General features: G+C 38.5%; 1 protein-coding gene across 4 annotated transcripts in view; it reads right to left on the bottom strand.

Moving 5' to 3' along the window:
* The window catches only part of CLCC1 (chloride channel CLIC like 1), a 33,150-nt gene that overhangs the window by 5,965 nt on the left and 12,889 nt on the right, over positions 1-14,296 (bottom strand). For 3 of the 4 annotated variants that reach the window (XM_010803167.4, XM_005204116.5, NM_001075784.1), the window contains exons 2-9: positions 10,969-11,109; positions 10,454-10,555; positions 7,776-7,883; positions 5,544-5,765; positions 5,170-5,310; positions 3,735-3,828; positions 1,568-1,665; positions 1,151-1,297 (exon numbers count right to left, since the gene is read on the bottom strand). In XM_010803167.4, the coding sequence (XP_010801469.1) occupies positions 1,151-1,297; positions 1,568-1,665; positions 3,735-3,828; positions 5,170-5,310; positions 5,544-5,765; positions 7,776-7,883; positions 10,454-10,555; positions 10,969-11,097 (1,041 nt within the window). In that variant the 5' untranslated portion in view covers positions 11,098-11,109. The remainder of the gene's footprint in view (positions 1-1,150; positions 1,298-1,567; positions 1,666-3,734; positions 3,829-5,169; positions 5,311-5,543; positions 5,766-7,775; positions 7,884-10,453; positions 10,556-10,968; positions 11,110-14,296) is intronic. The other variant, XM_015463736.3, reaches the window with a different exon arrangement.

The raw sequence follows: 14,296 nt of genomic DNA, 5'->3' as shown, positions 1-14,296 counted from the left end.
AGGCAGTAGTTCTCAAAGTGTGCCCAGGGACCCACTAGGGGTCCCAGAGACTTCCACAAATCTGTGAGGTCTCAACTTCTCATAATACAAAGACGTAAGTCTTCTTCACTCTGCCCTTGTGAAACGTACAGTGGAGTCTTGCGGGGCTAGAATGACCCCCTTGCTCTGATGGCCCATGCACTGTGGGCTTGTGGATACCTGTATTTTTAAAATTTCTGATAAATATCAATAAATAAACCTCCCACAAACAAGTGCTTTTGTGGTGTTCAGTTTTTAAGACTACAGAAGGGTCCTGAGAAGAAAAATTTGAAAACCACTGTAGTAGAGACATGACTCTTTAAAGATGGAGCAGCAAAAGGCAGCAGATGAAGCAACAAGCAATAATAGGGTTTTGCTATTAACTTCAGTCTCAGAGACTAAATTACTACTGCACGAATGTCACCTAACAAAAACAGATCCCTGAACCAATGAATCCTAGTCACAAGCCAAACAGCAATACCAAAAGAGTATCAATTTTAAGTAAACAGAACATAGTAAATTTTACATCCTTAAGGGAAGAGAACTCTTTAATAATTTCCCATGGCACATCTGAGTTCTTTACATTTTGTTTTATGGGACAACTACTTTATTAGGGTAAGGGCTGAAAATCAACCCAAAAAAGAGCTGAAAAGACCATGGATGAATGACAAGTAACACTGTAAGATTCCTTAATAAATCTCTGTTCCCGGATCCCCTAAATTATTTCTCAGTACATGCACCTCTTTCTACATCCCTCTCTGATTCTATGCTAAAACCAATGTTCTCCAGTTCTCAGTGTGGCAAAAAAGCTCACACTGAAATAATGCCCCTTTTCTCAACGAGGACATAAGCAACTGATACCATGCGTATTGATTCACAAAGTTTAAAAAACAAATGTTAAAAGAGGGTATTATTCTAAATCACCACTTTGACATCTACAATTAAACTTGAGAACCATTTTCTTACTAAGAGGAGTGGACAAATATAAACAAACGTTTATCACTTAAAAATCATCTTTCCATGCCATTAAGCATGATTTAGCCCAATTTACAACACTAAAAAAAACCCTAATAATCCTAGAATTGCCTTTTTCTATAAATCCTATTAATTGTTAACAGTGCTATGTACTAACCAGGACAGCTAATGCCATAATTATCAGCACTGGAATGTGCAGTAACACTGGGATCTCCTTCATGAGTGCTTTAATAAATTCACCAGCTCCTTTCCCAACATGCTTCAATGGCTCCGTGACAAAGTTGGTGAATGTAACTGCCAGTGCCTACAATGAAAGGTAAAAGCAACTTAATTTTTTCCCTCAAAGGATCGAGGTGCATAGAGTAAGTCAAAATCAACTGTGCTGAGGCTGAAATTACGGAATTCCACAAATGTTATCATATACTTTTAATGTGGAAATGACAGTAATGGAAGTATTTTTCCTAGAACAAAGGTTTATTATTAGCAAAGTGACAGTTAAAAAAAACAATTTTTAATAAACACAGAGACTTTTTACTCACTTTGTGTAAGTAATTTTCACAAAATATATTCTAACCTTTGTTGGGGGGACCAGCCAAATAGGGTTGACTAGTAAGAGCTCGTAGTATTTCTGGCATGGGTCATCCTTATAGGTCCATGAACTTCTAAGCCATTCTGTTAGAAGACAAAAAACAGTCTTTTTTTTTAAGTTGCATTTCATTCCCAAATAATATTTTAGTTTTAACTCTCCTTCCCCCCACAACCCCCAATTAATTTTAAACTATGTTTACAAATAGACTCCTACTAATAGTGATTTTCTAAAATGTCATCTCATGTCCAAAATGTTTATTTTAAAAATCCATTCAAATTATACAAGTCTTATACAGAGAAAATATTTTATGAAGATTTCTAAATGGTAAATAATTAAAAACAGTCCTTTACACACACCAAAGAATCCAAGAAAAAACTGGAAAAATCTGAGTAGGATAGGTGGCTTGTATCAAAGTCGATATCCTGGCTGTGATACTGCACTAGTGTAATCATGCAAGATGTTACCAGTGGGGGAAATGGGTAAAGAGTCTGTAGGATCTCTCTGTATTCTTACAACTGCCTGTGAATCTACAACTATCTCAATAAAATTAAATTTAAAAAGTCAATTCTTTACTTATAAAACAAAGTAGAACATTAGTTCTCTTCTTCTAAATCAGACTCATGTATAATACTTTAACTGTGGAAAATTATGAAAGAGATTGCTGGGAGAAATATCAATAACCTCAGATATGCAGATGACACCACCCTTATGGCAGAAAGTGAAGAGGAACTAAAAAGCCTCTTGATGAAAGTGAAAGAGGAGAGTGACAAAGTTGGCTTAAAGCTCAACATTCAGAAAACTAAGATCATGGCATCCGGTCCCATCACTTCATGGGAAATAGATGGGGAAACAGTGGAAACATTGGCTGACTTTATTTTTCTGGGCTCCAAAATCACTGCAGATGGTGACTGCAGCCATAAAATTGAAAGACGCTTGCTCCTTGGAAGAAAAGTTACGACCAATCTAGACAGCATATTAAAAAGCAGAGACATTACTTTGCCAACAAAGGTCCGTCTAGTCAAGGCTATGGTTTTTCCAGTGGTCGTGTATGGATGTAAGAGTCGGACTATAAAGAAAGCTGAGCGCTGAAGAACTGATGCTTTTGAACTGTGGTGTTGGAGAAGACTCTTGAGAGTCCCTTGGACTGCAAGGAGATCCAACCAGTCCATCCTAAAGGAGATCAGTCCTGGGTGTTCATTGGAAGGACTATGTTGAAGCTGAAACTCCCAATACTTTGGCCACCTCATGCGAAGAGCTGACTCTTTTGAAAAGACCCTGATGGTGGGAAAGATTGAGGGCAGGAGGAGAAGGGGATGACAGAGGATGAGATGGTTGGATGGCATCACCGAGTTGATGGACATGAGTTTGGGGAAACTCTGGGAGCTGGTGATAGAGAAGTCTGGCATGCTGCAGTCCATAGGGTCGCAAAGAGTCGGACATGACTGAGTGACTGAACTGAACTGAATAATATTTTATGTACTAGTATGAGCTACAGGAGGCATTCAGTTATTCCCTGAGGCTGGGAAGTAAGGCTGGGCTGGTTTAGCTCCCATATCTTTTTAAGAAATTTAATTTTTTGGACACCTTGATTTGCTGCCGAAATTCTATTCTGAGTCAGTCATTGTTTGGACTTTTATTTACAAACAGTATTTGATCATTAAACCACTCCCATTGTTAGGTACATATAACTAAAGGCAGTCAACATTAGTGAGAATGTTTATAAAATCTGAAGGAAAAGAAAAGTAAAATAATTTCCCCTTTAATGAAAAAAAAACATACAGCGAAGCTACAACGTAAGATTTCACAAGTCAAAACAGAGATGAAATCAAAGATGGAAAATACTCTAATAAACTTCTGCTGAGGACCCAGGACGTGCTAGACACTGTGCTAAGAACTAGACAAACACAAGTGAGTCCAATTCAGGCAGACAGATAATATCAGAGCTGACACATACATACTTTCTATCCCTTTCCTGTGACATATAAACATAGAAGTCACTGAAGCCTACAACTCTTCCTGCCGGTTCTGATACTAACGATTCAGTCATGGAAAGCCTCCTTCTGGCATTTTATCATTTGTTTGTAATTATTAAAATGTTTCCTCATTCTCAGAAACTCTACTCAAAATAAAGCCAAGAGAACCAATATCTTACCCCAGAGACTTCCACTCCAGTTCATCTTCTCAGCACATACATTGTTAAGTGGCTCCATCTTGGCAACTTCAGCCTGATGCTGGGCAAAAGCGAGCTGACCAACACCAAAGGGAACCATGAGAGGCTACTAACAATAAAGATTATGCCTACTCACCCTAAAAACCACACTTCAAAGCGTGTCTTCACCATTCATCCAAACCAGATTATTTAAAAATTTTTCACAGAAAAAAATACATATTATTTTAAAAGAGTGGCTCTTTTCAACTCACGGCAAAACACATTCAATTGGTAAAGAACTAACTACAATTGCCTTCTTTTAAAATAATTATGAGGAGGAATTCTAGAAAACCTTTTTACTGAGAAGATTGTTTTAAAAATTAGTTCAAATATAGCTCACGTCATGCCCCAAAACATAACTATACATATTAAGTGCCTACTCACTCTCCCAAACAATTCATGACAAAATGGTGTTTTGCTCTGAATGATTTTCAGCACAAATGGCCAAAATGTCTTTTATAAATCAAAGCCTTGGGGGAAATCACAGATAATTTTCAACCAAACTTTCTTCCTTCCTCTAATTTGTAAATAATTGGTTCTAGAAGCTACAGAACTTAGAGAGAAAGGTTAAAGAAATATCACAAAGATTTAATCAGATGAATTCACTGAAAATAGCTGGCCACTTGACTCATTAAAAGGTCTAAAATTTTTCTTCAATGATTATGCTAGTTTGACAGGAACAATATGTCAATTTGTCACGAAAAATAATGCTTCGTTCAAATGTTAATATATAATGTGGTCCTGATTTTTAAAGAATAAAAATTTGGGAAAGTTTATAAATACCTCACAACATCAACAGTGGTTATCTTTAGGTGGTAAAATTATAGACTTTTTTGGGGGGGCCACTCTATACAACTTGCAGGATTCTTAGTTCCCCAAACTGGATACCTGGCAGTGAGAACACCGACTCCTAATCATTGGACCACCAGGAAATTCCCTAGACAATTTTTAAAAAATTAAATTTCTCTGTATTTTTCTATCCTTTCTATATTCTCTGCTATAAATACACCATTCTTATAGTCATAAAATAATCTAACTTTAGAAAATAGTATTTTGGCATCATTTCTAGCAAAGAATAAAAAAGACATACCCCAAGTTACCAACATGAGAATTTTTTACTGCTCTACATAACTCTATTCTAATTTAGCTGTCCAGATGCCACACATAAGCAGGATGAAAATCAGGACTGCACATTTCCCTACACTAACTTGGTCAAGGACCCAAAAAACCAGGGACATCTGAGCAGCTGCCAATTTCCTCACCAACACTCCAATCACTGCCTCACACCCTCACCCGAGGTTACACTAGCTCTAAATAGCTTAGTCTCCTATTATGAAATAACACTTTAGAGTTTTAGAAACTTCTACTTATATATTACCTTATATAAATACATCCAATTCCATCCCAAACTGATGAGAAAACTGATGAAAAAAACACGTTTCAACTGGGTGTACCAACGAACATAGGTCCAGAGCTCAGTAGCTACTAACGCCACGATGCAGAGCAGACACAGAAGCACCTGGAAACAGAAACACAGAGTCACTGCCAAGCCATCCTCCCCATCAAAAGAGCTGACTGAGAGCAAAGAAAAAGAACCGGACTTGAATACATAAAATCATTTGTACCACTGTGCTGCATGTTCATCAAGCCAGTATCAGTGACTTAGCGTGAGTTCTCAATATAATTACGGTGAAGTTTTTAAAGTATTTTAAAAAGTAAACTGTTAATCAGGTGCCCCTCATCCCATCTTACCATGAACACATTATACGGATCCACTCCAAAAAATTCTTCAAATCGCCACTTCCATGTTTCAAAATCATGAAACTTAAAATTAATTAAAATATCACTTAGTGCATCATCCAAGGCACCTGGCTTCCAATCCTCTCCACTGAGAAACTTTTGTATTTCTAACAAGGTTTGTCTTTTAAGGATAATCTCGGCATCATAATGCATGTCATGTTTGTTTTCATCAGGCTGAATTAAATTTGCCAAAAAAAAAAAAAAAACAGAAAAGGAGAATTTTATCATTACTCAATGAAACATTAAGATAAAACCAACTTGGAACTAAATATATAACTAGTTCATGGTATTTCCCAGGTATAAAATAAGAATAATAATATCTACCTGTCTGTCTCACAGGCCAACATGAAAACCAAAGATAATAAACATGAAAAACATTTCAAAAGTACAAAATTTTCAAATTTAAAACATGTTTTTAAAATTATAAAACATTTCAAAATTATAAAACTCTATGCAAGTAACATACAGTACATTTTACTAAATTATAGTTGATTCCTGCTATCTGTAGTACTTACATTCTATAAAGTCACCTTGAACCAGTTAGCAAATACTGAACCATGGTTCCTAAAGGAAATATGGGCTTAGTTTCCTGCACCCATATTTTCATCAACCAATCAATTCATAACCTTTTTATGTTACTGTTTAAAGACACCTAATACACACTGTGGATCCATTAACACTAAGCTCATAGCCAATAGCACTATGACTCGTGATTGAACTGTACTTATCTAACAAGGGTATTTCTCTCTAAGGCACAGCTCAGCCTCCCTGTGCTTAGGATCACTAGACAGCAAAACACTTGGGAGATTTTTAAACAGCAAAAGTTTAAAAATTAGAAAATAGCCTGAAAAGATAACACGAGAGCTGAAAATGGCCTTGTTTCACCTCAACTGAAAGTGGGCTCATCAGGCAACTCAAATGTTTTGCCACTCTGAGCATGTCTAAGGGTGACACAAAAGCAGGAGTACTGATTCTGAGGTTACAAATAAAGTTTAGTATTCAAAATATTACAAAATTTGAATCCACAAACAGTGAGGATAAACTATCATTATTTTATGATTCAGTTTATGACTTTCCATTTGCTGACACAGCTTTCAAACAGCCTAAAATTTAGAGTGTAAAAATAAGAAAAACAAAAAGGATCTCAAAAAGCAGCAAAATCTGGGCTTCCACGAACATACATGACATGCACAACTATCTTTATTAGTGCGAGTACAGGTTAGCAAAATCTCTATAAACATTAAACAGTTCACATAAGAGAAAATTATCTTTTCTAACAGTAAATACTGATTTTTATATTACAAAGTAGGTATAAAATGAGAAAAACCCAAGTGTCATGTAATATCACAAATCATCAGTAAGTATAAAAAAGTAGTCACTGATTAAATATTTCTAAAAAACCAAAACTATTCCAAGCTTCTCCATCTTGAGTATTTTCTAGCTCCATTTGTTTCCTCGTCTATAAAACAGACTCTTTTCCACCTTGCACTTGTTGTAAGACTCTAACTGAAGGTTATACATATGATTACATCTGCTTTTACATCTTCAAAATAATGTGGGATTATTGCTCATTTTAACCTTCCCTTTTTTAAAGTTTTCTAGATGTTTCAACTCCCTGAAGGGAAAACAATGACTCGAAAAAATGGAATCTTAATATTAATCATGAACAATATGTCCATGACATGTAATTCTATAAAGCAGCCCTTGCCACAATAAACAGCTAGGGGAAAAATCTTAAAACCCACTTTTCTTTTTCTCAATATGTAATGATATTACATCATTTGAACAAGAAAGTGTGGAAATGATAGAAAAGAACTAAGGACTGGAATAGAATTTCCTTACCAAGTCATGAGTTTAAGTTTGCAACTGATCAGCAAAGTTCAAATAGCAAATTTAAAACAATCTCCCTCTCCCCGCAACTCAATTAGGTGGTACAGCAGTGCACAGAGTAAGTAAATTCCCATGAACTATAAGAAAAAGCAGAAGGGTCAGCACTGCTCACTTGCCTTCCACCAAACCAACAGGCCGCTACCTTCAATCCTGCATGATTAAGGTTTTGGTAAAAGGGCAAGTCAGGTATTCTCTGTTGAAGCATAATGATGCTTTATTACTGCTGACACAATGTGAGATTAACACACAACAAAAATATCCACTACACTGATTAGTATCACATCAAATACTCACAAGTCCAAGCTTTTTGGTTTCAATCAAAATCTTATTTAAGTATCTTCTAAAAACCGGATTGCTTTGACTTTCATAGTCTTTTCTCTTTTGCTTTTCACATTCATCAATCTGCACCACAAAACAAATACATTAGTTAGTGTCAGAGTTTAATGTAAGGGTCAAGTTTCTAGCCTAGTGGCCCCATCAAGGTCAAAGTAAGGAGCTGGTTATGTTCATCAAGCTTGATTAAAATGTAGAGCTGGCCTGCTTTCTGTGGGTTCTCTTTGCAAAGAGTAGGCAACAAAAGAGCACCAGGAGTCCCATATTGCACCAACTGGCAGTTTTCTTGCTGACTTTCAGCAGTTTTAAAGCTGAAGATCATGAAACAAGGAAGCAGAGATGTGGATAAGCAGAACATTTGGACCAATCTGCCCCTTCCTAATTCCAAAGTAATGATTTAAAGAAAAAAGGAAAAGGGGAGAAAAAAAATAGAAAGAGAGCACAGCCAAACAGAAACAGAGGCAACATGCAGCTAGAAGATGAAGGACACAGCAAAGATTTTCTTGAATGTGTGTATTACTTTTTGGCCTTTTACTGATTTTTCCTGCCAACTATCAATCATGCCCTACCAAATGGCAGGAATACTTTGGCCACCTGAGGCGAAGAACTGACTCCTTGGAAAAGACCCTGATGCTGGGAAAGATTGAAGGCAGGAGAAGAAGTGGACAACAGAGGATGAGATGGTTGGATGGCACCATCGACTCAAAGGACATGAGTTTGAACAATGAGTTGGTGATGGACAGGGAAGCCTGGCGTGCTGCAGTCCATGGGGTCGCAAAGAGTTGGACACGACTGAGCAACTCAACTAAGGCCTCTCCAGACGTCCACACACGGCAGCCCGTCTGCACAGAATCCCTCATGAGGACAGACTTCCTCTGAACTCAGGTCTATAATCACCAGGGCGGCTAGTTTCTGAGTGAGGGTAGTGCACGTCGTAAGACATTTAGAACCTGCGATAAGCAACTTCCACTTATTACTTGAGTGTGGACCACAAGCTGAGTGGAGCACTGGAATGGGCTTCAGATGATAAACACGTAAGAACTGAGCAGCACACACAGACCCAGGACAGAATGACACTCAAGAAGTCACAGGGCACTCCTCAGCTTTTAGGCAAGGTTTACAAACCTTAACATTTTTAAATTTCTTTTTAAGAGTAAAAAAAAATTTTTTAAACAAAGACTAAAGACTTCATTTTACTAATCATGTTTTTACAATGTCAGACCCAAAGTCACAAACAATGGAATGAAAAATTTCAGTAAAAGGGCATTTCTCCATTTCCTACCAGGCAGCCAAATTAGCTCACTACACTACAAAATGCAGTTAAGACTGAAGCAAATTTTATCCAAGCCTTTCTTTGCTAGCACTCAGATGAGACAACATTCACATTTGGTAAGAACCACAAGCAGCTGCTTATAGACCTCACTGGGATACATCTGGATCTCAATTAGCAAGCTCTCCCAGCCTCTCAAGCTGGAACCCTCCCCCATTCACTCTCGCTCTTCCCTATTCCTCAACCACCACAACTTGCCTATTCTACCACAGGAAAGTTTTCTCTTCACCCCGTCACAGCCTCAGGGTGAGCCTTCAGCGTTGCTGCACCTCTGCCATCCCCCATCCCAGCCTCCTCCACGCTGCCGCCAGCACCCTGCTTCAAAACCAACAGAGGTGGGTTCTTGCAGCATAACCCAAACAACTCAACCAACCAACAATCTTGACTTACTTCCTTTCTCAAACTCTACTGCAGCCACAGAAATAAAAGGACTGAATAAATGAAATAAGAGTTACCACACACCAGATTATAATAATCCCTTATATTTGTAGGAGCAACTGTTACGCTTATAAGCTAGCAGCAGAGACATTTCTTCATTTGCTATACTTGTCATGAGTTACTACAGTCCAGCATTGTGACAGGTGATAGAGCATCAAGAATGAGTAAATTATTCTTTGTTCCAAGAAACGTTCAGCCTGGTAAAGAAATAATTACAACATAGTGAGATAAATGTTATTACAGAAAAATAAAAGTACAATTTTTAAAAATTCAAGGCCAGAGTAAAGAGAAACCAAGGCTAGGGTAATTAAAGAAAAAAAATTATTTATATATTTGTAAATTGTACTTTAGATAGAAACACAAGTTCAGTTCAGTCGCTCAGTTGTGTCCGACTCTTTGCAACCCCAGGAATCGCAGCACACCAGGCCTCCCTATCCATCACCAACTCCCAGAGTTCACTCAAACTCATGTACATCGAGTTGGTGATGCCATCCAGCCATCTCATCCTCTGTCGTCCCCTTCTCCTCCTGCCCCCAATCCCTCCCAGCGTCAGAGTCTTTTCCAATGAGTCAACTCTTCGCATGAGGTGGCCAAAGTACTGGAGTTTCAGCTTTAGCATCATTCCTTCCAAAGAACACCCAGGACTGATCTTATTCAGAATGGACTGGTTGGATCTCCTTGCAGTCCCAGGGACTCTCAAGAGTCTTCTCCAACACCACAGTTCAAAAGCATTAATTCTTTAGCACTCAGCTTTCTTCACAGTCCAACTCTCACATCCATACAAACACAAGAAATGTTAGCAAAGACAGAAAACACAGAACAATTTAACATACTATAAGTAATACAAAAATCATGAATAAAAAATCCTAACCTTATAAGTTAAAGAATCAAGTCTGTTGTAACATTCTGATAATTCATTAGCACATGACAAGTCAGGATTGACCTCTTCTTTCTCTGATATACCATATTTCACCTAAAGCAAAGCAGAGAGAGGTTTTATTTCTTTATAGTTCAGTTGTAAAAATAATCTACAGTTAGTGAAGACTACAATTTTGACTCCATCATTTTATGGCTTTGCTTGTTATATTCTTCAACTGTATTAAACCACCAAAAAAATAACAGCCTCAAATTTATATACTAGCTAAGAACTAAAATCAAATGGGTTTGCTTCTTGATCAGCTTTACATTCTAATCTGAAACAGAATTAAACAGGTGGGGTTGAAATCATCTTAGGCTAAGAGACAGGAAGATATTCTGCATGGTCATTAATCACTGACATAGGACTCTTTCACAGCTCTGTGAAAAACAGTAACAAATGTAGACTATTTCCATCACAGGACAGTAACAAATGTAGACTATTTCCATCACATGGATTTTTGTAAATACCTGAGATTTTCTCATTCTTCCTGAAGCAGCATCATAGTTAAGCATGTCTGTGGGATCAATCCATTCATCATCATGAGCATAAGCAGTTATCAGCCACAGACATTCACAGAGGAGCAGAGAATACAACATCCTGCATGAATGCTACAAAAATTAGCACATATATTGAAGTATGATTACTTTTAATAAAAACAACCTACTTCTAGTGTTAAGATAATGCTTTCTTTTTTTAATATAAATTTATTTATTTTAATTGGAGGCTAATTACTTTACAATATTGTATTGGTTTTGCCATACATCAACATGAATCCACCACCGGTATACACATGTTCACCATCCTGAACCCCCCCCCCACCTCCCTCCCCATACCATCCCTCTGGGTCGTAATAACTGAAATAAAAATACTCAGTAAAATGGTGTTTGTATATAAACACATACATACATGTGCACACAGTCTCATTGAGACTATATACATGTATATATTTTTTTTTCTAAATGATTTGGCAATTCCATTCCGAGGTATATACCCAAGAGAAGTGAAAATATACGTCAACACAAAAACCTGTACACAAACATTTACAGCTGCATTATTCACAACAGCCAAAGTGGAGAAACAACCCAAATGTCTATAAGCTAATGACTATCACACAGTGGATTATTATTAGGCCATAAAAAGGAATGAAGTATTGATCCACGCTACAATGTGGGAGAGTCTTGAAAACCTTGTTGTTCAGTCGCTAAGTCATGTCCAACTCTTTGTGACCCTATGGACTGTAGCCCACCAAGCTCCACTGAGGATACTGGACTGGATTGCTATTTCCTTCTCCAAGGAATCGTACCCACCCAGAGATCCAACCCCGCATCTCCTGAATTAGCAGGTGGGTTCTTCACTGCTGAGCCCCCATTATGCCATGTGAAAAAAGCCAGTCACCAGAAACCATATATTATGATTCCACTGACATGAACTGTCCAGAATAGGAAAGTCTACAGAGACTGGTAAGTGGATATAAGAGACTGAGGATATAAGAGACACAGGGGTGGTAGTTAAGTGGTACAGAGCTTTTGTTCTGATTGAAGTATAGTTGATCTACAATGTTGTGTTAGCTTCTGCTGTGTAGCAAAGTGATTCAGTATATATATGCATACATTCTATTTTGTATTCTTTTCCATTATGGTTTACCACAGGATATTGAATATAGTTCCCTGTGCTAAACAGTAGAACCTTGTTATTTATCCATTCTATGTATTAATATAATAGTCTGTCTTGCTCACCCCGAACTCCCAATCCATCCCTCCCCCAACTCCCTGCCCCCTGGCAACCACAAGTCTTCCCTCTATATCTGTGAGCTGTTTACAGGGTTTCTATTTGAGGTGATGAAAAGTGATCTAAAATTAACTATGGAAATGGTTGTGCATTATCTGTGAATATACCAAAAAACTGAACTATACAATTTAAATGGATGAATTGTACAGTATGTGAATAATTTCTCAGTAAAGCTGTGGGAAATGGGAAACTTAAAAGGTGCAAAATTAAGATTCAAATGAGGTGACTAAACTCTCAATCAGAGAAAATAGCTTGTTTCATCTAAGCCTCTGCATAAACACTGTCAAATTGTTTCAACACACTATCTTCTCTATTCAACATTGTCCAATACAGCAGCCATTAGCCACACGTGGCTATTTAAATTAAAATTACACTGCAAATTATTTCCTTATTCTCACTAGCTGCATTTCAAGTGCTCAATTGCCACCTATGGCTAGTGGCTTCCAAACTGGGCAGAGTGGCTTCCAAACTGGACAGTGCAGATACAGAGCATTACCATCACTGCAGAATGTTCTGTCAAACAGCCTCTGTGAATAAGGATCAGGTGAGGGAGTTCCAAGATGGCAATGCCCTGGGCCCTGCCCAGTAATGGCTTACAGTGTAGTTGTAGGAATAAAAGTAACTTCAGGCTAAACCAAACACTTCTTTGTGTTCCTGGTGTGCTGTTTCTTCTTCTAGCATAACACAGACTGAAATTAACCACTTACTGGTCAGTCTCGTCCCTTGCCACAAAATCCTGCATTAGAATCACCTGGGAAGTTTCTGAATTTTCCAATCTTATGGCCACCTCCCAAGTCAATTAAATCAGAATCTCTAGGTGAGGAACCACTGTCTACAAATCGGCACTGGCCTGTCAACTACAAACACGCACTTGCCAAAAGCATTTGCCAGTGACTGAAAAACAACAGGGGTGTTCGCCATCTGCCTCTGCAAAGACCGAACCCTGTGCTGCTGCAGCTGCAGACCTTCAACAGCCCCTGCGGGGAATTCAGGGCAGAGAATGAGGTGCTCTGAGCTCCAGGGAAATGGTGGAAGAGGTCTTCAGACAGATATTTTCGGGAACTGAGTTCATGATCCCAATCCTTGCATCTCCTCGTTATCTAGAAAAGCACTAAATCCCTTCGTGGTGACATCAGCTCCTTGTGACTAGCAGAAAACCTTTTGTAAAGTAAGCACCTGATTGCACTGAACTCCCCCTGCATCAAAATCATATATTTACCTTCCCCTGGGGGCTTCCCTGGTGCCTCAGATGGTAAAGAATCTGCCTGCAATGCAGGAGATCCAGGTTCGATCCCTGGGTTGGGAAGATCCCCTGGAGAAGGGAATGGCAATCCACTCTAGTATTCCTGCCTGGAGAATTCCAGGGACAGAGGAGCCTGGAGGGCCTCTTTGGAGCAATCTCTCAGAGCTACCTGAGGTGCTGTCTCTTGGCTGCAGTTCTCATTTTGTCCTAAATAAAACTTAACTCACAACTCTCACGCTGTGCATCTTTTTAGTCAAAACCAAGTGTAGGGATTTTCAAAGCTCCCCTGCTGGTTCCATCACACAATGAAGGTAGAAAACCACAGCACTATAATGTGAACTCTTTCAGGGAAGGTTAACTCCTTACTTAAGTCTGAATTCACCTTCCTAATGCCCTCTCCTCCATCTTGCCTCACCCCTCTCTAAACCCAACAACCAGCCCAGTGGCCAGCAAGTGAAAGACACTCAGTAATGTAAGCAGCAAATGCAAACAATCAAGGCCTCAGCAAGGATTCAGAGCAGAGCTTCAAGGGCTGAAAGGATGAAATAGCACATCTGACTGGGAACAACCGGGAAGATTTCATGGAATGGGCATGGGAAATAGACTTTGTAGTATGGGCAGCATTCTAAGAGTGCAAGACATGGGAGGCAGAAAGCAACATGTTCGTCTCAGAAACCGCAAACACGAGGACGCACATGGTGGAACACAGAGTTGGAGAGGTGGGCTGTGATGACTCTGCCAAAGTAAAAAGCTTGTAACTAACT

The sequence above is a fragment of the Bos taurus genome, chromosome 3, assembly GCF_002263795.3.
Source record: "Bos taurus isolate L1 Dominette 01449 registration number 42190680 breed Hereford chromosome 3, ARS-UCD2.0, whole genome shotgun sequence".
In the NCBI taxonomy this organism is placed as follows: Eukaryota; Metazoa; Chordata; class Mammalia; order Artiodactyla; family Bovidae; genus Bos; species Bos taurus.
The sequence above is the reverse complement of the archived record's forward strand: the minus strand, read 5'-3'. Positions and strand labels throughout refer to the sequence as shown.